The sequence below is a fragment of the Spea bombifrons genome, chromosome 1, assembly GCF_027358695.1.
Source record: "Spea bombifrons isolate aSpeBom1 chromosome 1, aSpeBom1.2.pri, whole genome shotgun sequence".
Lineage (NCBI taxonomy): Eukaryota > Metazoa > Chordata > Amphibia > Anura > Pelobatidae > Spea > Spea bombifrons.
In genome coordinates, this window is record NC_071087.1 from 31,087,120 (window position 1) to 31,111,870 (window position 24,751).

General features: G+C 37.1%; 1 protein-coding gene across 1 annotated transcript in view; it reads left to right on the top strand.

Moving 5' to 3' along the window:
* DDX60 (DExD/H-box helicase 60) overlaps positions 1-24,751 on the top strand; it is a 45,126-nt gene that overhangs the window by 13,495 nt on the left and 6,880 nt on the right. Inside the window, exons 12-32 of the mRNA XM_053459924.1 lie at positions 247-362; positions 806-975; positions 2,014-2,266; positions 3,298-3,464; positions 6,164-6,463; positions 6,553-6,702; positions 7,429-7,548; positions 7,831-7,926; positions 8,885-9,000; positions 9,300-9,433; positions 9,704-9,813; positions 10,426-10,530; positions 11,507-11,635; positions 12,912-13,036; positions 14,068-14,211; positions 15,190-15,319; positions 20,815-20,967; positions 21,318-21,422; positions 22,414-22,614; positions 22,723-22,827; positions 23,612-23,753. Of these exons, the coding sequence (XP_053315899.1) occupies positions 247-362; positions 806-975; positions 2,014-2,266; positions 3,298-3,464; positions 6,164-6,463; positions 6,553-6,702; positions 7,429-7,548; positions 7,831-7,926; positions 8,885-9,000; positions 9,300-9,433; positions 9,704-9,813; positions 10,426-10,530; positions 11,507-11,635; positions 12,912-13,036; positions 14,068-14,211; positions 15,190-15,319; positions 20,815-20,967; positions 21,318-21,422; positions 22,414-22,614; positions 22,723-22,827; positions 23,612-23,753 (3,071 nt within the window). The remainder of the gene's footprint in view (positions 1-246; positions 363-805; positions 976-2,013; positions 2,267-3,297; positions 3,465-6,163; positions 6,464-6,552; positions 6,703-7,428; positions 7,549-7,830; positions 7,927-8,884; positions 9,001-9,299; positions 9,434-9,703; positions 9,814-10,425; positions 10,531-11,506; positions 11,636-12,911; positions 13,037-14,067; positions 14,212-15,189; positions 15,320-20,814; positions 20,968-21,317; positions 21,423-22,413; positions 22,615-22,722; positions 22,828-23,611; positions 23,754-24,751) is intronic.

Here is a 24,751-nt window from a genome sequence, read left to right on the forward strand (position 1 = left end):
CTGTTCTCTGTGTCGTTTTATATACATCTAGACTGGAGGAGTGCTACAAAGCTTGCAGAGCTTACTAGGGAGAGTATATTTCCTTTTGTCTGCTTTATTTTTTAAAGTCTGAAGTTTGTTATTTACCCCATTTCAGTAACAATCCCCATGCTTTATATATTTAGTTTGCAAGTATGTCTACTAGTGCCTACACTGCCTCATTTATTTTCTTAAGAACATGTAAATTAATTATGTTTTATATTTAAGCGATGATCCTGTGATGACTTTACTAAATAAGACAAAGTCATATGATGAACTTTTTCATTGGCATTCTGGGAAACCACTCGGTGATGACTACGACCGCACAAAGCAAGGGTTCACTGGTAATGAAAAGCTACTGAAACAAAACATTTTTTTTCTTATAACGATGTAATTGTCATAATATAAAAATGTTATAGTCTTCTTTTATGCTGCTCTATTTCACCTAATACTGGAAGAGAAAACTTATTTCTAAGCTGTTTCAGAATGTAGTAGGTGAGGGATACGAGAATTCCAAAGGAAACATGGATTTTGAATGTGATGGGACGTGCATTTAATGGAAAATAGATTACATCAGTTCGTTCTTAATCAAGAAACATTTTTATTATTCTGCTGCCGAAATGTATTTGCTGCCATTTGTTAATTGTACACTTGTCTACTATTGATACTATTTGACTTTGTAACGTGTTTAAGTGGTAGATTGCCTTGTCATATTCAACAACATCAATTAAATATTTAGCTGCATTAGAGTCATATAATAATAAAATGTACCTGCTTACCTCAACAGAATTAAATCAAAGTAAATGGGCAATGAAACAATATCAAAAGTACCAGACTTTTCAGCGTTATTATGGACAAAGCTTAGGCGTGACAATGGTTAAGAATATTGTTGTACAACGTGATGAGCTGGAAAAGTCACATGAAGGCCCCAAACTTGGGAAGAAAAAGGAACCTTGGGTAAGTATGAATCCACAGACAAACCTAGATCATGGGATCTAAGTCATGGGATGGTTGAAAAAGAGGAATGAGGAACAAGTATTCCCTACCAGCTGGTATTGCACCATTTGCTTGGAATTCTACTAATAGGTGCTGCCACAACCATAAGAAATTCTGGGTAGGCGAACGCAAATAAGGTCAACAATTACCTTATTTGCTTACTCTTTGAGGCTTGGGGAAGCAGTATCCCAACATCTTGCTGACGAGTCCCATTAAGGACGAAACAGCTGTCCATGAGTGGTGATCTGGCTACTGCACCTGTTGCCCAGGTTTTGTCTTGTACAGCGGGCAATTTCTTTCAAGGGATCCATGTATAAAGTGGAAATAGAGGCAAAAGGTGATTGTTGACCTTATTTGCATTCACCTACCCAGAATTCCTTGTGGTTGTTGCAGCACCATGGGATTTCTGGGGAAAAAACAAGCCACAAGCCTTCTGGCTTCTGTCTGTAGATGAGTGTTTAATAATGCTTCTACTACTAATATATATAATATATATATATATATATATATATATATATATATATATATATATACATATATATATATATATATATATATATACATATATATATATATATATATATATATATTGTTATGCATAATGCTAATGGGTCCAAGAATGTTACAGTCTCCCTCTAGTTGTATAATAGTCTTGAAGATAAAATGAGAATTAGAAGTTAAAGGAATAAGATATAAGAGAACTTCAAGGATTAAATTCCCATTTCCTGTATACTTGGATGACACTTGGTTATCTTGCAACATGGTTCTACTTGTTAAGTAACAAAGTACGTACTAGTTAAACTGAAAAGCTTTTAAGTGGCGATCAGGCATCAACAAGTGCTGCTAGGCATGTATATACTAGTGGTTCCCCACTGGAGTACAAACAATAACAGCTTTGTAGAAGGGATATGGACCAGACCCGTTATATCATAATGGGGACCCAAGCTTCTATATTAGAAACATTCAAACTTGTTAAAAGACTTGTATTTGCATTACAAGGTAAAAAAGAAGGATGCAATTATAGAAGAGAACCAAAGGAAGGCTAAAGCCATGGAAGAAAACAAAGATACAGAAAAGTGGAGAACAATGGCTTCTGGTCTTCAAAATGAAATCAAGAGGGACATTTTCCTAGGAATAAAAAGACAGGACCAATTCATCAAAAGCATAGCAACACCATCTGTGAAATTTTGTGCAGAGTTTACAGCATTAAATACCTGCTTCCAGGTGTGGCAGGAACATTGCAGACTGAAATGTAAGTGATTAAACTTAGCACATTAATCCTGATTCCTTACAACCGTTTGAATGATGATGCAATTTTTAGTTTATTTCAAGACCAGGCTAATGTTTGCTATTGTTAGATTTAGGTGAGAATTTACACTACCATAGGTAAGACCAAACATAAGGATTTACCTCTTTCCTCTTCTTTTTTCCTCTGTGTTCTTTCTTCATCCACTTCTCCCCAGTATCAGGTCCATTAACCATGCCTCTTGGATGGCTTCATCAAAAAGGTGAAGACTCATTGCACACCCTCTCCCCCAATTGGAGGAATAGGGAGAGGCTGTCCCTGGGGGGCATACGCTGACTCTGCCCTTTTGTGGAAGTACTCCAAGATGCCAAAATATTACAGTCAGATATGTGGAGAAAGTGTTTCTGTTCTCTTTCTCTGCGAGTCTGTCTGTATGTGTGTGTATATACACTAGATGGAGAAAAGTATTGGGACACCTGACCATTACACACACAGGGACTTTTATGAAAATAAAAGTCCCCCCCCTCCCTTTGCAGCTATAACAGCTTTCACTCTTCTGGGGAGGCTTCCAAGTTGTTGGAGTGTTTCTGTGGGAATTCTTGCACATACATCCAGTAGAGCATTTGAACATTTGTTAGGTACTGATGCTGGAAAGCCTGTCATCCAGTTCATCCCAAAGGTGGTTGATGGGATTGTGCAGGATGGTCAAGTTCTTCCATGCCAAACTCATCCAACCATGTCTTTATGGACCTTGCTTTGTGCACCACTATATGGACAAAAATATTGGGACACACCTCTTAATTATTGAAATCAAGATTTTGGCTAGGTCCAGTGAGGAAAATCTTAATGCTTTGGCATAGCAAGGCATTTTGAACAATGCTAAGGTCCCAAGTTTGTGGGAACAGTTTGAGGAAAGCCCTTTTATATTCCAGCATGACTTTGCCCTAGTGCACAAAGCAAGGCCCATAAAGACATGGTTGGTAGGGTTTCAAAAAGTGGCAGATCCGCTTAAATGTTGTTTTTATCTTTTTATTTAGCCAAAGATCAAAGAGATATCAATATTGCTGTAGAAGTTATGAAGAAAATACACACGATTATGAACAAGCATGAAGCATTGCTGCAGAAACAGCATAGAAAGATGATTGCTGAATATCTTAATTTTCTAGGATTTGAGAACTTGGCGTGTTTTATGCAACCACCTAAGGTATTAGTTTATGTCCCACAAAAAAGTGGGCAAATTGTTGCATATAGTATGAATTTAATAAGACTTCTTATATAATCATACAATCTTGTTTATCACAATTATTTCTGATTTCTCACTTGACCTGCAAACCAGGGCTGCCATCAGGGGGTACATGTGTAGTGGGTGTTACTCTGTGTGTGTATGTATGTCAGTATGTTACTCTGTGTGTGTGTGTGTAAGGATGTTTATGTGTGTGTGTTAGTGTGTGTAAAAATATGTTACTGTATGTGTGTAAGTATGTAAGTGTGTGTAAGTATTTTACTGTGTGTAAGTATGTTAGTGTGTGGATAAACATGTTACTGTGTGTTGAGTCAATGTGTGTGTTTTAGTTTATGTTGTGTGTGTGCATTTATATAAGACTGTTGTGTTAGCTTATGTGTGTGTATGGTGTTTTGTGTGTTACTATATGGCATTTGCAAGTCTGTATATCCACATGCAGTGTTGGAGTGTGTGTATTGGTGTATGGGGTTAGCATGTATGTGTGTTACTGTAAGGTGTTAATCTTTGTGAGCATATGATGATAGCATACCTCCCAACATTTCAAAATGTGAAAGTGGGACACTTTTTTTTTTAAATCTCACAGAACTCACCAATACAAGCAATTACACTTTAAAATGTCCCACTTGCATTCCCACTTAAAACATGCTTCGTTTTTGTCAGCACAGTCATGCATATTAAAAATGAGCGTCATGGGAAGTGCAGCAAAAGTAAAGCTGCAGATGTTAGCTGTGAACTAAAATTCTCATGATTCTCAGCCAGCCAGGTGTCCGCCATAATGTAGTCCACAGCAGCAGAGTAGTCTACAGCAGCAGAGATTTTTTTAATTAGCCTCCCTCCCAGCACGCCTACACACTGCCTTTACACACACCTGCCCATAACCACACATATACACATACACTGCCTTTACACACACACATATACTGCCCTTACACACATATACACATACACTGCCCTTACACACACATATACACTGCCCTTACACACACACACATATACATGTATGCTGCCCTTACACACACATATACCTGTACACTGCCCTTACACACACATATACATGTATACTGCCCTCACACACACACACATACACTGCCCTTACACACACACACACATATACATGTACACTGCCCTTACACACACATATACACTGCCCTTACACGCACATGTACATGTACACTGACCTTACACACACACATATACACTGCCCTTACACACACATACCTCTTACCTCTTCCTCCAGCCTTCTTACTTTTTCCTCCATCCTGTATCCTGCATCCTGTGGTGGGAGCACTTCAGACCTCACTTTACTGCTCCCTCTTCACTACGCGCCTTCTATTGCTGTATAGCGCAGGGATGATGCCATATCCCCACGCTCAGCATTATTTGCCGACGCATATTGATTAGACAGATTGATGTCTGAAGTGACATACCTCGCGTTCCCTAATGTTGAGCCGACTAGTGGGAGATCGTGATCTCCCAACTAGTGTGCAGGCTGCAGCTGCTGTGCGCCCCCTGCAGCAGAACCTGAGGTGAGTATCGCTCTCGCCACACCCTTCCTCTGCCCCTGCAAAGCGGGACATCGGGACAGAGACCCAAAATTGGGACTATCCTGCCTGAATTGGGACAGTTGGAGGGCATGCGATAGTATATGTGTGTTTGTTACGGTTATGGTCTGTTATGGTATGGAATGGGTAAGTGTATGGTGTTAGCATGAGTGATATTATTTAGTGTTAGCATCTGTGTGTGTTATTGTTGCTTTGTGTGTTGGAGTGTAAAAGGTCAGCCTAGGGTTAGTGGTGCCTGGGAGGGGGAGAGGTGGAGAACAAATGTGTAGAGTGAATGAGTGCTAAAGTGAATTTGCGTGTTAGTATGTATGCTTGTTAGTTATAGCGGGCCTTGAAGAAATACTGCACCCAGATACCACTAACCCTAGGCTTCCCCCTGTTCGCATAAGGTGTGCTTATGGGACCATCTTAAGGCGGAGTGAAGGATGGATCACTGGGTGGGGCAATTGGATGGACATCGGCGGGCTGAGGAGGAGAGCATAGGGGCCAAGTGTTAAGCATGTACTGGGCCTCAAGATTTCTGATGGCATCCCTGAAACAAACTATAACTAATCCTGTCCTTTTAACCTATTATATCACTGTATATTCTTCTTCGGTTTAAAATAATCTAGCCCATAAAATATAATATATCAAATTTGATAGCACAATTTCTTTGGGTAAAAGAATTCCATACCTTTACTGTTCTTACTGTAAAAACCCTTGACATTGAGGACTGCCAAGGACCCATGCTGCCGACTATCCCATAGTAAACCCACAAACAAATACCAAATTTCCATCTCCTGAAAATGCCCCCTTTAAAGAATGACACAACACACCGTCGGTACATGTGCACATTATTACACATTATACTATGTGGCTATCCTGTGTCAAACTTGAAGCAATGCATAGGTAGGATACATTTGAGTAGAATAATTTGAAAAATAAGTTGATTTTCACATAATTAGTCTAAAATAGGAGCTTTGACCATGCATGCTTCACTTTATAGATACTGCTATAAAATAAGTTCTGCGTTAGCCAAAAATCTCACTATGAATTCATATGGATCAAATATGATTACTTAAAAAACAAATGCATATATAAATATTAAAATGTTTCCAGGCAGCCAACCATGGAGATAAGATGGTGACTAATGATGGAGATGAAAAGGTAACCAGACTTGAAAACAAGATGATAACCCTCCCTGGAGATGGAAAGGTAACTGACCCTGGTGATGGCAAAGTGTCCGTCCCTGGAGATAAGAACATAACAAGCTTTGGACATAAGACGATAAACAGAGAATATACAGTTGGAGTTGGTTCTAGTCGGTTCCAAATGCAGTACATGGGACCATACCTGTTAAGAGATGAGAGATCTGATCCAGACCCCAGAGTTGAGCATTTCATACCAGACACATGGCAGGTAATCAAATTTATTAGTACTATATATACGTAATTAAGCTTCTATTTACAATTAATTAAAAATACAATTTTTTTAAATTTCATTAACAGAGAGAACTTCTTGATGTGGTTGATAATAAAGAGTCAGCAGTGATAGTTGCCCCAACGTCTTCGGGCAAAACATATGCATCTTACTATTGCATGGAAAAAGTCCTGAGAAAAAGTGATGAAAGTGTTGTAGTTTATGTGGCTCCTACAAAGGTAGGCTTTCAAAATGCCTGACATAGTCCCATCAACTCACAAATGCTAAATAGCTTGTAACTTTTTCATTTTAGATTTTAAATATTTTCAAATATTTTTCTTCATGGCTCCATTTGTAGTATGCAGTAATTTGTACCCCATATTTTCTAGTACTGATGGACCAGCATAGGACAAGCATGAACTATTCTAGTGGTAAAGGAGAAGGATAAATTATTAAAATATTTCGTGAGAGATGTAGGTAGTATCAGAAAGAGGATGTAAAATCCATACTAAAAATTCAGTTTAACAACAAAAAAAATTGTAAAGGTTATGGTATAGGTCGCTGCAGTTTTAGTTATCCTGGGGAGTTGTGCATACTGGCTGAGGCCAACTAGACATAGAATAGCTGGTTCTTGGGGCGGGGGAAGCTCTACTATGCCAAAAACAAGGGCAGATAGTCTAATTAGCTTATGCTGAATTGTCCATGGAGATCCCCAACCCATTAGCTGCTGACTTCATAACCAAGCACTTAATAGCGAGGGTAGTGGACCCTAGAGGTTGGTCCACTTGATTAACTGTGGTGTTGCATTTGGTCAAGCCTAAGGCAGTACCCAACTATAATGTTGATGCAAAAAACACAGACTGTACATATCTGGTGATTTCTAAATAAAATCATAAAATACTTGAATAACCAAATCATGAGCACGTGTATGAATACCACATTAATGCAATGTATTTAATTTACAGGCTCTGGTAAATCAAGTAGTAGCCACTGTAACTAACCAGTTCACAAAAAATCTGCCTGATGGTATGGCGCTCTGTGGTGTTTTCACAAGGGATTATCGCACTGATGCACTAAACTGTCAAGTATGTATACTGTAATGTTATGTTATGTCAAAATCACCAAGAAAATGTGGAATGCTGGTAATATACCCAGGCTGACATCTACAGCATCCAATCCCCCTGCCTCCACACTTAAATGTTTTCTATTCGGAAATGCTGCCATAATATCAGGAGCCACACAGCCATGGCTCCGGGATTTTTACAACTGGTTCCTATATGTTTCTTTGTGTCATGGAATTTTTGAAATTGTTAATTAATTGTAGGAATATCTGTCCCTTAATAATGCATTTTTCTACGATCCTTCAGGTTTTAGTCACTGTGCCACAATGCTTGGAGATTCTGCTTTTGTCACCTCATCGCCAGACATGGATAAAGAAGATTGAATATGTAATATTTGATGAGGTGGGTATGTTTCTTATGAATATTTTCTTCAAGCATTGTTATCATTCAGACAAAGTTCCAGAAACTGGACATGATCACAAGATATTCAATGGGCTTGAGAACTAAGTTGTTGTTAGATAGTTGTCTAAAAATTCTTCATATCACCTTCTTCATAGCACAATTACACATCCATGCTCACACACGCACACACACAATTACACAACCATGCTCACACACGCACACAATTATACATCCATGTGCACACACACAATTACACATCCATGCTCACACAAAGAATTACACATTCATGCTCACATACAAGCACAATTACACATCCATGCTCACACACACATAATTACACATCCATGTGCACACACACACACAATTACACATCCATGCTCACACAAAGAATTACACATCCATGCTCACACACAAGCACAATTACACATCCATGTGCACACACACACTCAGAGTTAGACATACTTGCTTACACACAGACATCCATGCTCACACAGAAACACAATTACACATCCATACTCACACAGAAGAACAATTACACATTCATGGTCACACAAACAAGTACTCGTCCATTGCTCACACACACACACAATTAGAGGCACAGGCCACGTCGCAGTTGCAACCACTGTGACCCTTGTGGTTACGCCAGTGTATTGAATCTTGAAACACTATATTGACTGGTGTTCAAAACCCTTGGTGTAAGTGTTTAAATTAAAATGGGTATAGCTATACTGTGTTTTATTGTGTCAACCCTGTCCTTTGCTCATTCTCTATCAACCATCTAATAGATTTTAAACCCGCAAGAACAGGACCCTCCTTTTCTGTGCCAGTTTGTCTTGACGTGTTAATCTTACTGTCAATTTGTATATTTATTATCTTTCTATTGTAATATTGCCATGGAATCTGCTGGCACTCTTTAAATTAATGTAATTATAATGAGTTTTTTATTTTACAATACAAGGTTCACTGCCTGGGAGGAGAAATAGGGGCAGATGTTTGGGAACATATCCTAGTCATGATTCGTTGCCCATTCCTAGCTTTGTCTGCAACAATTAGCAACCCAGAACATCTAACAGCGTAAGTAATTTTTTACTTTTAGCTAGGAAACCTAGGCAACAACCTAGGGATGTATAAGGGACATTGGGGTCCAGGGGGTTTACACATCATACTGCTTAACTCAGAAGTTGAATATAAAACATTTATTTAAATAGAACAATTCTAATAAGTATTAATAAAAAGCTAAATTACTTTTAGAAAATGCTGCATCCACAATGATGAATTCTTAATTGCAGATGATGATGTTTTTTTAATATAAAAATCATATATGCCAGGTTTTATCTCAATTTCTTTTAATTACAACTACATTTATTGGTAAGGTGGCTTCAATCAGTAAAAACATACTGGCAGAAGAGAGAAGAAGTGATGGAAACCAGTAGCCTTGCTCAAATGCCTAAAAGAGGAGGGAAAAAACAAGCTTTGAGGACAAAAAAGTCTTACAGAGTTCGTCTTGGTAAATAGAAATTCTAAATTCATGAATTTTTGGACAAAAAAGCCTTCTGAGATTCACACACATACATAGAAAAGCAAATGGGAAGCTTTATTTTTCACACATTGGATATACAGTTACTATGTATAAGCTTATGTTGGAAAACTAAACGATGTCTATCATTTAAAAAATGATATAAGATTTTTTTTTTCATGTAATCAAACATTTAGATATTATTTTTGCAAATCATTAAACATGCTTTTAAATAATTGTATACTTTATTATTTTTTTCAGTGCTGCATGAGAAGAGGTACAATGATCTTGAAAAGTATGTGTGTTCTGTAAAAGATTCCAACATCAATTTTGAGCACCACCACCCGTGTGCTGCATTAACTATAGATCATGTAAGTACAAAAACAATGCAAAGGGGTATTTGCCACGAAAATAGTAACTGCCCTTTTAGACAGAGCCTTAGAACTTGATTAAATTTAAGGCACTGCTTAATCTGCATTTTTTATGTAAAAAATATAAACACAATATAAAGATATTTTTTGAGGGTCATTTCTATGTTTTTGGTGCTACTTATTTTGACCAAGAAGTAAAATGTTCAAGTCAAGAGGAAGGAAAATATCCTTCTGTATTATTATTTCACTGAAGTTTCTGACCTCAGGACCCTGAACTCATAGAAGTTTGGGTTTAATTAATTACAGCATTATTATAAAATTATATTTATATAATGCTATTTTTGAAAGCATTAACAAACTACCTTATTAAGCTCTGTATAATTGTAAACATATTACAAAAATATTGTGTGGAATTTAGTTATTTTCTTATTCATAGTTATATATTTACTCAGGTTACAAAAAAGTTAACAAAGTTAATCTAATTTAAGCATTCCAAGTATCTATTTTTGCTGATCTATATGAAGGCGTAAAAACCCCCAAAATGGAACATATATCCAACATTGTCCCATTGTTTCAACTTGTGTTGAGTAACACATACATTCCATAATTTAGATAAAAAAATATGGCATTCCAAAGGATTTGACTTTCTCTCCAAGGGAAAATATACAACTATATGACGCAATGGTGAAAGTATGGCCAAGTTGGCCCAGGGCAAAGGTAAGAAACTGACTTTATGTTTTTTTTTTTGGGTTGGGATATTAGTATTAGCTTGTGTTTGCAAGGGCAGTAAAAAAAAAAGGTAGACGTTTAAGCCATGCAGTCAACAGCTCCAAATTTCTAATAACAAAAATGTTATTTTAAGGAGATTTAATTTATCAAAGCCCGCACACATAGAAAGAAATAGCTGCTGAATTATGTATCCATTGTAAAAAGTTTTAGATGGAGTGTAATTTCATATTTAGGAAATCCTAGGGTCTGACATAAACTTTTGAGTCTGCAGATATATTACCTGCTTTTATTGTGAGGGTTCCACCACACTGTGCTTCTCCTGCAAGGCGAGAAAGGCTGATTTGGCTCTTTATAATGTACATTTAGATTTGTGACATGGCATTCGAGAAACCTCCCCATATTCTTGGAACTTGCTGGAGGCGACCCTTGAGTAATCAAAATGAAGTCAGAACCTTAAAAGTCCTCAACCCACTTGTAAACTCCCAGTTAAATGAATACAACTGATTGACAACATGAGAAATGCAACCAATATTTGCTTTCTACGCTCTGAGGTGTTTAGTAAAGAATCATGTGTATTTCTGAAAGCTTTAGACATCGTTAAGGAGCTATTCAGATACGGTGAAAGTGATATTTTATTGTCAAAGTAGATCACTACAAGTTACCCCAAGATTCAACATATATACTATGGTCTGTAAGTTTTGGTCATTCCCTGTAAGTGCCATAATGGTTGGGTTTTTATCTTGGCATGATGCATTTGATGAACCATCTATGGTGTAAATTGAGATCTGCCATCTAAACAAAACTCCTCTGAGGTCCCAAAAGCTCATGTAACATTCAATCATTTTCTTAACCAATAAATTAATTTGCATGCGGTCAATTGACACACCCCGGTATTTGGTTTACACCACCTCAATAACAATAATGATCAAATACAATGTTCCAATGTAATTTTTTATTGACAAAGGAACTGGATCCTGAGGAGAACATGCATATCAAAGACAAAATAATCATTACAAAAAATGAGTCAAGCAAATTTGAAGAAGAACTGAAGACAGAATTAATTAACTGGACAAAAAATGGGCATGCTGAGAAGGTAATGAAGAGCTTGTATTAAATGTTGGTACGGTATTATCAGCATATATCATATATTAACATTTTGTATCTTAATGGACAAATTTCAGAATTCTAGTGCCTTATTGTGCCTCTATATGGCTACATCACTGCATGACATCTAAAATATCAAACCTCCTATTTTTATGATATGGCTTCTCAGTTCTACATAAAGTTTACAGGCACTAATCAGCTTAACATAGGTGCGTTAACATTCTCAATTTAAAAGTATGCCTTGGTCTAAATGAAGAATTCTGTCATAGGAAATTGATTGATAAAAAGGTGACATTACTAGGGCAGGGTCTCTTAAATTGTCAGATTCCACTCCAAACAAACACTGTTGCTGATAAGACAAAATACCATCCGTAGTGATCCGCAGTGATAATGGGAAATGGAGTGCTGTATGTATGTTTGGGTATGGTGTTAGAGTGTGTGTTACTGTATGGCATCAGAGTGTGCATATGTTTGGTGTTAGAGTGTGAGATTATGGATTTAGTATGAACATTTGCTATTAGCATGTGTGTGTGTGTTACTATATGGTGTTAGAGTGTGTGTCAGTGTATGACTTGTATGTGTTTGTCAGTATATTGTGTTACAGTGTATAAGTGTATAATGTTAACATGCGTGCATGTGTCAGGATATGAAGTTGCAGTGTGCATGTTTGTTAACCTATGGTGTTAGCATGAGTGTACGTTTTTATTTGGTATCATCATTTATGTGTGAGTGGGAGTATGGTGTTAGTGTGAGTGTGTGTGTTGTCTTATGGTGTTAGAGGATCAAGGGTAAGCCTAGGGTTAGTGTTGTAAGGGAGGGGAGGGAGATAGTGTGTGTATGTTGTTAGAGTGAGTATGTGTTAAAGCAAGTTTGCGTGTTAAAATGTGTGTGTTTTTTATTACAAAATACACCAGTAGGCCTAGGCTTACCCCTGAACAGTGGATGAAGGATCTGGCTCCAGCCTATACCTTCCACAATATGAATGTGTGACACCAACATGGGTGCAGGAACATACATTTGGGGGGAGTAGGTGAATGGATAGGAGGCACTGTAGGCTGCCTGTGTGTTGCCCTCCTGTAGAATACTTTGCTGTGCATGAGCACTGTGGTTTCCATTGCTGAAGAATGATCTTGGGACTGAACAGTAGTAAGATTTTTGTCACAGTTAGTAGGAAAAAACTATCCCTCATTTCAATGTATTTTTTAAAAGATCTTTCTCTACATAATTGATGTTTAATTTTTGATTTATCTATAAATTTTCTTTAGACAGGTGATGTTCTTAAGCATCTTCAAGTTGCTGAGCCACCTCCTGGAATGATGTGTGAAGAATTGTTTCCAAAACTTGTTGAAAAACTTAAGGAAGAAAATAAACTCCCTGCGCTGTTTTTTGCGTAAGTTGCATATTTATATGTTTTTGTGAATATTTTTCATTAAAAAATTAAAACAAACTAAAATTACTGTATATTGAATAAAAGATGACCCCCCAACATTTGAATATTAATTTAGAAAAAAAGAAAATGCCTGAATATAAGACTACCCTATAGGAAAAAAGTTTTACTAGTAAATACTAATTCACATGTAAACGATTTTTTTTAATAAAAACTGATTTTTTTATTTCTTTTTATTTGCCAACCAGCTCCCCAGTTATGAACATCTGCCACATGGTTTGCTACTCTGCCCCCCAGCTATGCCTTATACCTCCTATATGCCATTCTACCACCCCGATATGCCTTATACCCCCACTATATGCCACTCTGCCCCTATATGCCACTTTGCCCCCTGGTATGCCTTATGCACAGACATTCACCGGCTGCCAGAGAGGAATATAAAAACCTTGTTTTATAATCGAGCAAATACGGTATATAGACAGCTCTTGTTGGGCTGTCTAAAGGACACTGTGGGCTACGTTCAGCAAAAGAGAAAAATTTAGTTTTTCATCACCCTGATATAAATTTCTATCATGAACGCCCAACCCAAATTAGATTCCCATACAAGGGGGCTCAGCTGGCCCTGCAAAATGCATAGTAATTAGGGGGAGGTGTTTCGAAAGTCAACTCAATGATTTCAGAGGGAATTGACTTTGCAGTTTTTGGCAAAACATTTTTTTGTGAAACTAATTGCAGTACATACTTGTTTTGGGATATTTAAAGACTAGTTTACCTTAGAAAAGCTTAGGTATGTGCCAAAAGGTTGTAAGACCAAGTTTTAACCCCAGTCCAGCCCTAGATATGTACTAAGGGGAGTCAATATATAGACATCATATGGGATATGCATCTTGGGGATGAGTGTCCATTAAGTATGTTAAATTGCATACTGGTGTTTTAGCTCCATGCCACACAATTGTTGGACCACTTCACAGTCTATAATTGTCTTTACTGTTAATTTATACATTATGACAATATTTTTCTATCATTTTATTAAGGTTCAATAAAATTCTAGTGGAAAGACTGTCAGAAGATTTGTTGTGTTCTCTAACTGAGATATCTGAAGCGAAGCAAACAGTAAAAGTTGATATAGAAATTAAGAAACTTGAAACAAAATCCAGAAAACTGAAAAAATCTCAACAGTAAGTACGGTACATCTTTTCAATCTGAATGCTTGCAGGCTTCATGTTATATGTTTGAATTAACTTACCTGAAGGTTGCAATGAAGAGCTTCTTTAAAAAGTTTAAAGTATACTAAAATATACTAAAATATACTAAAATATACTAAGATATCCATCCATCCAACCATGTGACCATGTGTACCTTGTTGCATGTGACAGTTCGAGAATTTATGGATCCCTCTTGTGTCTCAGTAGTTCCTTTTCTGGGACCACTACAGACACATACTTACCTTAAGACATGCTGGAATGACTTTAGTAGCCTAACATTCCAGGAAACTTCCTCAGACGAGGAGTGGCAAAATCCTTCAGCATACTGAGTATGGCCAGCAAATACGTGTATGCCAATATGGGCAAAAAAACTTTTAAAGCATTCTAAAAGTTTCTAATGCACTTTGGGATTTGAAGGACACAATATATGTCATTGTTTATTCCATACCTGCTTGCATGGGGTCCCTCATTTGCATTATGCCTGCTACTTTATATGTAGCTTGAGCACCACAACTTGGAAATTGAAGGTGGAAATTCAAAATTTACTGTCTGATTCTTCTTGGTTTAGTTCTGTTTGATATCCTAGTATGTACACATGCTATGTCACATAACAGTCTAAATGGGCCATTTATTAGTGGCACGAAGAGGAGTCTGATCACCCAAGGGGACAATGTGCCCACTGGTTTTACTGCCGGAGAACTGCCTCACCCCTGGACCTGCTGTTGTAAGCCTATTGGCTATAATGTGAGAACAAAAATGAGAGCCATTTATAAACAAGCAAACACAATATAAGTAACATATCTAATTATAGGACATCGAAATAGTGTAGCACAGATGCATTGTTGTCACAAGTGTTTTTGCCTGCAATTTATTACATTTTTAAATACTTTTTGATACTTTAATTTGATTAGACTTAAATTGCCTTAAAATGTTGCTTCTCTGCTTCATCAGATCATCAAGCAAAGAAGATGCATTGATATTAAATCGGACTAGTTATGAAATGTTACAAAAAAGACTTCAGAAGATTAATGAAATACCACCAGGTGCTACCTACGCTGATGAGACCAACATAGACAAAGAGGTGAACCTGCAAACTATGCAATCTGAATCATCTTAACGTATTTTAAAAGATATGCTAGAATGTAATCATATTACTGATTCTGTAATTGGGTATAACAAAGAAGTAACGGGTACACCCTATGTGCTGTATACACCAGAAAATGAATAGATTTACATCACATTCAGGCTAGTGTGTCAAAAACATATGAGCTTCATGTAATCTTCTCGAAATTCAGATGATACTAGTAGAACTCAATTTATTTATGAAACGGATAGGTCACAATAATCAATTGAACATTTGACAACACTGAAGTGATGTCTTAGTATGCTAATTTGTCTAATCTGTGGGACCTACCACTGCTACCAAGAGTATGCAAAAACACAATCTTCACAAAGCAACATGTCCTGCAGTGCCTCCTTTCTACTCAAACAGCTTGTGAGTGCCTCCTGTGCCACCAAATGGCTTACCAGTGCCATGATAGCCCCAAACAGTCTGCTTGTGCCATCTCTGCCCCCAAAACAGTGTGTCAGTTCAACCAAACAGCCTGCTTGTGCCATCTTTGCCCCTAAACATCCTGCCTGTGACTTATTTTCCCACCAAACAGCTTATCGGTGTTCCTAGACAGCCTGCCTGTGCCATGTTCGTACCCCGAAGAGGCTGCCTGTGCCATCTTTGCCACCAAACAGCTTGTTAGTGCCTCCAAACCGCTTGTCTGTGCCTTCTTTGCCACAAACCAGCTTAACAAACTCATGCTAATACACACCACTTACACATACATGCTCACACACAAACACTTAGACATACACATCCATGTTAACACACACTTACACATACGCATATATCGTAACACACTTACACATTCATGCTCTCATACACAAAACCTTACACATATACATTCATACTCACATATACTTACACACGCATGCTAATAACGCACATCATCTTACACCACTTACACATCCATGCTAACACACAAACACTTATACCAGCTACAAATGTGGCATGTAGCTGACCCAGTGATAAACAAATACCACATATATTGTGGCACTCTGAGGTCCCCTCTCCACGTTTAAGTGTAGCGTCATGAGCTAACTAGTAGGCGTTTTACTACCTCCAGGAGACAGTCTAGAGTATAGAGAAAATCCCTGCATTTTATGTTAAACATACTGGCTTGCTCTGAAAAAGAGAGAAAGCTGCAGATTGGTTACATATGAATCGACAGCTTCTCCAACAATAATAGAAAAAAAATAAATAAAGTTCAATCATTGCATTTAGGTAGGAACTGGCCTTCTATGGCTGCTTATAATATGGCTATATTAAATAATATAATAATAATAAAGCTCTTTAATGTTTTCTTTTAATATGATCAGTAAACTTTTGTTGACTTTAACAACTACCACCAGAATGCTGATGGAAGTTGTAATCCTCAAAAGCAGGTGTGTCAGAGATGGAAGAAGGTTGGCATACTGGCTGACATATGTAATTTTTACCTGTATTTTTTTCATCATTACAGAATTTGAATTCTATAACATTCTTACACTTGCACATTTTATGCACTCTTATCGCACCCAGGCATCTATTCTCTAACATGCATAATCTTTTCCATTGTCTTAATACTTGTTATATATACATACATACGCCTTATTTATATTTTGATCTCTAGTTCTATTTTATTTCACACCAAACTATACACATCCGAAAGTCTTCATAATTTCCATTGAAGCCTGTAATCTCGCTTTCATTTATAATATCCATACATTCATTTCCAATTATGTTCTTTGATGACTGGAACTGCCGCGCTTTTATCTAAGTCCATATGAGGCTTCTTGTTATTTATCATCACATACTGATTTTTCCTTTGTTATATCTTCTTAATTTTTTACTTTGTCCTTCAGTTTGTCTTTCAGTTTTAAAATCAGAATCACTTTTCTATTGTCTTATATAATATGCTTTTTTTCTGCATACTTTCTTAATATGTTTGCCACACTTGTACCTTTCTGCATTTTGAAACATCATGTGTTGGCATTGTAAAGCCGACCACCACAATAGAAACACTGTCTACGTTGCTTTATCCTACTGGTATTTTTGTAATCCGTATCTTCATGTTGTATCTGTTTTGCTGGTTACTTCAGTCTTAGAAAGTTCCAGTTCCTCTTTTGTTGTTTTATCATTTAACTGAAATACATACTTTGTAGCAAATGCCGTCACACTGGTGACCTCTAATGCCTTACTTACCAAAAGTTGAAATTTCCTTCAGTTAAAGCATTTATGGGTAGTATAGCATTTCATCGCAGTTAGAGCCAGCCTTAGGGATGTACGACCTGTGCGCCATGGCAACAGGGGCGCCTGCCCCAGTGCCCGGGACTTAAATTAAAGCATCGGGGTTTTTTTTGCTTTGTTTTTTTTTTACTTTATTTAACATTTATGTTAAAAAACGCTCGTGAAGTTTTCAGCAACCGCTCGGCCCCCCTCACTCTCCGTGACTCCGTGGCAGTGCCAGCGTTTCATGCTGAGCGCCAGAATATTCCGGCGCTCACCTGTGAAGCGCGCACCGCAGGAAGACGGACGCCTCCTGCTCCCACCGCAGGACTCAACAATGTAAGTAAGGATAATGAGAAGTAGGGAGAGGGCGTAGATAGTGAGAAGGGGCAGAGGGGGGAGGGGAAGGCAGTGAGAAGGGGCAGAGGGGGCAGTGAGAAGGGGCAGAGGTGGTAGATAGTGAGAAGGGGCAGAGGGGGGAAGGCAATGAGAAGGGGCAGAGGTGGTAGATAGTGAGAAGGGGCAGAGGGGGGAAGGCAGTGAGAAGGGGCAGAGGTGGTAGATAGTGATAAATGGGGATAGATAGTGAGAAAGGGGAGTTTTGTTACAAGATTTTTTAATCTCGGCTCTGATCCCAGTTACAAACATGTCTCTTAAGGCTGTGTTTAACCCCTCAACAAAATGTGGCCAATTTCCTCAAAACAGATGCATATTCTTTCACATTCATTCGCAGCTTGTTTCCTGCTATAAAACAGTAGTGCCTGATAGGCTGCTTTTCTGCTAGAGAATGTATGATAGATCCTGGGTCCTATAACAGTAAGAAAGACTGCAAATTCTTTATCCTGAGGTTTAGAATGTAGTTTTAGGAAATGGCTGAAGCATTAATACCATGGTTTCCACTGATCAGTGTCAGGGTCAAAATGAAGTATTGTAAAAATGAGCGCAATTGGACACTACTAATGTACTACTGTAAAATACTTACAAGATAGAACCCGGTAAGAAGCACAGACAGTTTGTTTTTTGTATACATTGTACAGCCAATACACTGTATTTGCAGCATGCTCACACAGTTTGGTAGGCCTCAAACTATACATTTGTATTATTTGAGCCTGAGACTAGCTTAGCGCACCAACATTTATTCTTTTCCCCGTTTGCACATATTTGAGGCTGTTGACTCTTCATTTGTCTGGTTGCAGCTTGCTGTCCAGGGGTTAATGGGGAGGAGGTTTAATTGCACCTCCCCCAACACATTAATAAGGTTTTGGTAGCAGTATAACCTGCTGTGTGCCCACTATGTAGGAGGTGAGAGTAGGTTCTCACCCTATTGAGAGTGTGCCTTGAGGTGACGGGTGAGCTTAATTATGCTTTGGCCAATTCATATAACCAAAACCTCTCATTTATATTATTTTTATATATTTGTTGCCAACTTTATTAGGGTAAGAAGCGCAGACAGTTTTTGTTTTTGTGTAAGATAGAACCTGAGGCCAGATCATGTACAACTCACTTCTATTGAAGTAACTTTGAATAAGTCTGACTGCATCACACTCCTAACAATGGACTACTAAACAAAAACCAATTAAGCTACGTAAGACCAACCATCATTATGTCCCATAGCAAGTCTCACACATGACTGTTGGAATCCTTAACCCCTTCAATCCCCTATGGACATACCGGTGCGTCCAAAAAAACGCATTCCAAGAATTCCCTATGGACGTACCGGTATGTCCAGCCCTTCTTGCAGTGTCAGGGACCCATCCCTGCCGCTGCACGGGAGATCAGGCTGTCCTTTCACAGCCTGGACTCCCCCCTGACAGCAGAAGCCGGCATTGCCGGCTTTCTGCTGTCTGATCTGATGTAACAGCTTCCGGCTGTTACATTTGAAACTGCCCGATCGCAAGTTTCCCCTGCAAGGGATATCCTGTCCTCCAATGAGGCACAGACGCTGCGATCTCTATGCACCTCTGTGAGGACCTGCATAGAGATGACAGTGTGATCGGTGCAGGGGGTCGCGGGGGGGGAGTGAGAAACATGTCTCACCCCCCTCCCGTCCTGAAACAGAGAAGCAGAAAAAAAAAAACTTTATTCATTTAAAAAATAATAAAAAAATCATTAAAATAATAATATAAATAATAAAAAAAATAATTATGTGAGCTAAGTGATGCCATTGTGACATCACCGGCATGTTCAGGAGGTCCCTAAGAGGACCTCTAACCATTTAAAGAAAAAAAATATATATATATATATATATATATATATATATAAATATATATATATATATAAAAAATATATATATATAAAAAAAAAATAATCATAAAAAAAATTAAAAAACCTTACAGCCCATTGCACTAGCATAACATCTACCCAGTATAACCCGCCTGCCCTCGTTCACAACCCCCAAACCCGTTAAGCCATAAGCAAAAAAATTCTACAAAAAATGTATACCTTATAGTATGTTCCCTGGTGCTGGAAAATCTATATAAATTAGGTATTTCTGAAATCAGGACACCTGAATTGATAAACTTGGAGGGGATTTTCCATCACTTTACCTAATTTTGTGAGGATTCAGAGGGAAAATTTTAAAAAAAATTAGGTGTTTTTTTCTAATTTTAGCTAGTTTTTACTAAATTTCTCATTCTAAATTGTCAGCTAATCATCCAACTATGGTATCAAAAGAAATCTCTATCTCTCTTCAAAAAAACAATATATAGTTTACATGGGTACACTATTGACAGGAAAAGAGAATAATCGCTGAACCGACATAGCGCAAAAATGGCAAAATTGCTCTGTGACTTGAGGTACCAAAAACTCCTGGGATTGAAGGGGTTAAAAGCACAAACACCAATAACAACAATAACATAAAAGATTAAAAACAGGGCTCTAAGGTGTATGCATGTACGTAAGATGTACAAAGGCAATATAAAAGATTAAGCATTTTAGAGAATAGACATCTGAGTGTGATGAGAGTATGTGTAAGTGCAAGATGTTTCCCTAGAAAAATGTTCACTGTATAAGATTTTCATCTAAATGTAACTATAGCAAAACTAAATGTACCCATTTAAAATAGTGTTACACAACACAAAGAAAGGACATGTTCAATGTAGTGCTATATTTCTCATGCTAGAATGACTCACAGGGGTGTATGAGACAAGGGTCAGGGCTGGCGTTTCATGGTCCTATTTAATTATTTTAGCTCTACTGTTATATAGTATTTTATAAAGACAAATCAATTGATCACATGCAAATTATTTATGTTGTAGACCCTCATGACCATGTTTGAAAAACTTAGAAGTACCAGAAATGCAGAAAAATTAAAATATTTGGCTGAAAGGGGGATTGGTTATCATCATGGAGCCATGCAGGAGAAGGAAAGGCGTTTTGTTGAGATGTTGTTCAGACTGGGACATATGAGAGTAAGTATTACTCCATGGCTAAGTGGAAATTTTATTTCAGTGTGTTACATATATATATATATATATATATATATATTCAATATTAAAGCTAATTTGAAGGCTGACTTCAAATATTTAATTCATTGGGGGAAAAAGGTGCCACTGTTAATATCATTAATAATTCGGCTAAGGTAAAACCATATTTAGTGCTAAAGATCCTGATCTGTATAATTTATGATTATGTTATTTGTGCGATGATTTGAGGCCATAGGACCATATATACTGTATTCTTACTGTGTAATGAACACTGTTATGCTACATAACTTGCCCCTTTAAGAAACTAAACTTAACACTGTGTGTATTATTTAAAGGTTGTAACAGCTACTGGTACACTAGCTCTTGGAATCAACATGCCCTGTAGGTCTGTGGTGTTCCTGGAAGATTCCATTTACCTTGATGCACTGAACTATAGACAGGTAACTATGCATAATTAAAGGTTCAACAATATTTAAATGAACGGTGTATAATATATAGTATGTCATAAGAATGTGAACGACAGGCTAATGATCTATTAAAACAATAAAGACATGCACATGTGGCTATCATGACTGTGATCCATCATAACTTGCAAGGATAGCATTCTAAATGTATTCAGCAAAGTATTGGTTTTGATTGTCCAAATATTATATGGCACTGCATTAACTGCATGGCATATTTTCTAGATAATTCCATAGTAAAAGAATAAACCAATCAACTAGTTCCATTTTAACTGATCCGGATGAAAGCAAATAAAATTATATTTTATGATCATAGTCAACCCTAGATAAACTAGTATTAAGATAAAATCTGAACTGATGCATACCCTTCCATACCAACAAAACACAGATAATTCTCAGAAGCCTACATTGTACCGGAATTGAATCTATCTATACATCCCTGACTTTCTCTCTTAAAAACGTATATTGAATATATTACATTTTATTTATACATGTGTGGTGTTTTAATTAATTTTGTCTTAATGAATTTTGTCTTTATGAATCTAAACGACACTACGTATTTTATCCTGTATATTTCTTTATCATGTACATAGAACATTCAAATTGGATGTATTTCTATAAATGATGTATTTCTATCAATGTATGCAGATGTAATACACAAGAAATATGCATATTTTGCAGTTGGAGATATTAAACTGATATTTTTTTGTAAGCCAATGGTTATAACCAAGAATAATTTGGAGATGCCCGTTTGATCTGAAATATTGGTAACCTTTAAATATGATTTTACAAAATAATATTTTTTATGTATTTATCTCACATTTTAAGTGGTAGCATTTTTATTGTGTCAGATTTAGTTTTGTTTCTAGTCACTAAAAGGAAGTTCACAGACAGTTGGCAACCTTGCTCTACATATTGCCATTCGGATGTGTTTTAATATACGACTTTCTATGTTGTGGTCTTCTCTTAGATGTCGGGACGTGCTGGAAGGCGAGGCCAAGATCTATTGGGAAATGTCTTCTTTTTTGGCATTCCAATGCCTAAAGTGAAGAAACTCTTGAAATCCAATGTCCCTCAATTAAAAGGCCAGTTTCCATTAAGTATTAGTTTGATACTGCGGCTGATGTTGCTGGCTGCACGAGCAGATGACAAAGAAGATGCCAAGGCAAAGGTAAACTGGATTAAGGCATGAATAGGGTATCAACTAGCGTGAAATTACAGACATCAGGAACAATAAATTAACATTTATATTTGTCTTTTTTTTTAATTCTATTTATAGGCTTTATCGATTTTGATGCACTCTCTTATGACATACAAACAACCCCGGGAAACACATCTGTTAAAACTATTTAGTCTCTTTTCACTCCACTACCTAATCCATGAGGTATGTGTTCAATCTTAATACCTTGATATAACCACCTTGGTATGTGATGCACTGCAACCTAGTTGTGATCTTATTTGTATAGAATTAACTAAATTACAGTGATCTTGGAAATTTTGAAAACAGTATATAGAGTAACTTTGTAAGGGTGTCCACAGAAATGTTTCCAGAGGGAGGGGCTTAATACTTGTCCTGCCCAAATGGTGGGGCATATATAGTAAAAGGTGGGGCTAATATTTTCTACTCATTCCAATAGGATATAGCATCATTAGAATGATACAGAACTTTGGCACTGCCAATGACTTTGATCATCACGGTTGATGCTGTATTAGCCTCGGCTGCACAGCATACACACACAACACACTTGTCTATTTTTAATGTATTATTCCTGCAATTTGTGAGAAGGCTATTTTATTGAAGCATATGTAGTGGGTGAAGCATATGTAGCGGATTATGCTACAATATGTACTCACCCTGTAAGTGGTGTTTCAGTGAAAATATCAAAATAAATGCAGAAATAATTTCTTATCATAATATGTTTAAAAGGATAGATAAAAAATGAATATATTTAGGTAAAAAAAAAACTAAAGGGGATTAGATAAGGTTATCTTTAAACTGACCTGACACAAGGTTTTTAGGTATTATACCAACCTGCAGTTGTAGGAGTAACTTAAATAATTCAGAACTGCCCTGAACAATGCATAAGGATAATCTCTCTAGGGAATCTGCTTCTTTAACCTTCCTATATTTTCTTAAATTATGCCATGTTTATTACTCCTTTTCTTAGGGATATTTGGATCAAGATTGTAAGCCTATGTTATTTACTGGACTGGTTACACATTTACATTACCACGAGCCATCAAATTATGTCTTTGTCAGCTTTCTCAAAAAAGGTCTCTTTCGGAAGTTGTGTCAGCCATGCAAAAAAAGTATGTGCAACTCTATTGCTTTGTTTTTCACTTTTTTTTCTGTGGAAGTTTTTACTATATAACATGAGCAGAATGTAAGCTCTATGAGGCAGGGACATTCTTTCCTAATGTATTCTTACCTATTGTACCCCAATCAAAAGATCTCTATACTACATAACTTAATTGACAGCACTTATTGTACATCCCCTTTTTTTATACTGTGAATTGTATAGTAAATATTTTATCACTTAAATAAATAAAAACACAAACATACGTGAGCAAAATATGGATGAGTGTGGAAACTGGGGAAAAAAACTTGATTAACAGTCAAAAATTGGGAGCTAAGTAGATATGTTACTACAACTAAACAATGGTGGAACATAAATAAATTATTTTATTTTATTTATTTTAACTTTATAAATTATTGCAATACCAACAGTAAGCATGTAGCAAAGATCTACAATGGACCTTTAAATATATAGTGAAGGAATATATTGAAGTGTAGAGGAAAATCCACAAGTGGCAATTCCCACCTCTAGTGAGATCCTGCACTTAATCTATATAAGCATACTTGGGAAACTCTGGGTGAACCGCTGCCTCTCCGGTTCTCCCGCCTCTGCTGAGAAATCTCCAGGACACGAGAGAGTCAATGTGGCATGCCCTACTCCCCACCTATTTCCCCTCCAACAGTGCCCCCTATTCTGTGACGACAGTGGGAACACCCACTGACATCAGCGGGAACCTCCATCTCGCTTTGAGGGGGGGAAGTTGCTCAAGGCAGCTGGAGCCAGAAAGTTCCCAAGTTTGTTTATAAGTCTGGTCAGGCTTAAAACTGATATATAAACCAGAAGACGAAGAGTGACATTGGGGGACAATTTCTCCCTGGGCTTGTCTGATTTAAACATTTTGGACCACTACCTGAAGTGCGTTTTTACAAGTCTACATATAGTTACAAGGTTCTGAAGTGTGAACTTGACTATTTTTTTCAGCTTCTATGTGTTTTCTATGCATTTCATTTC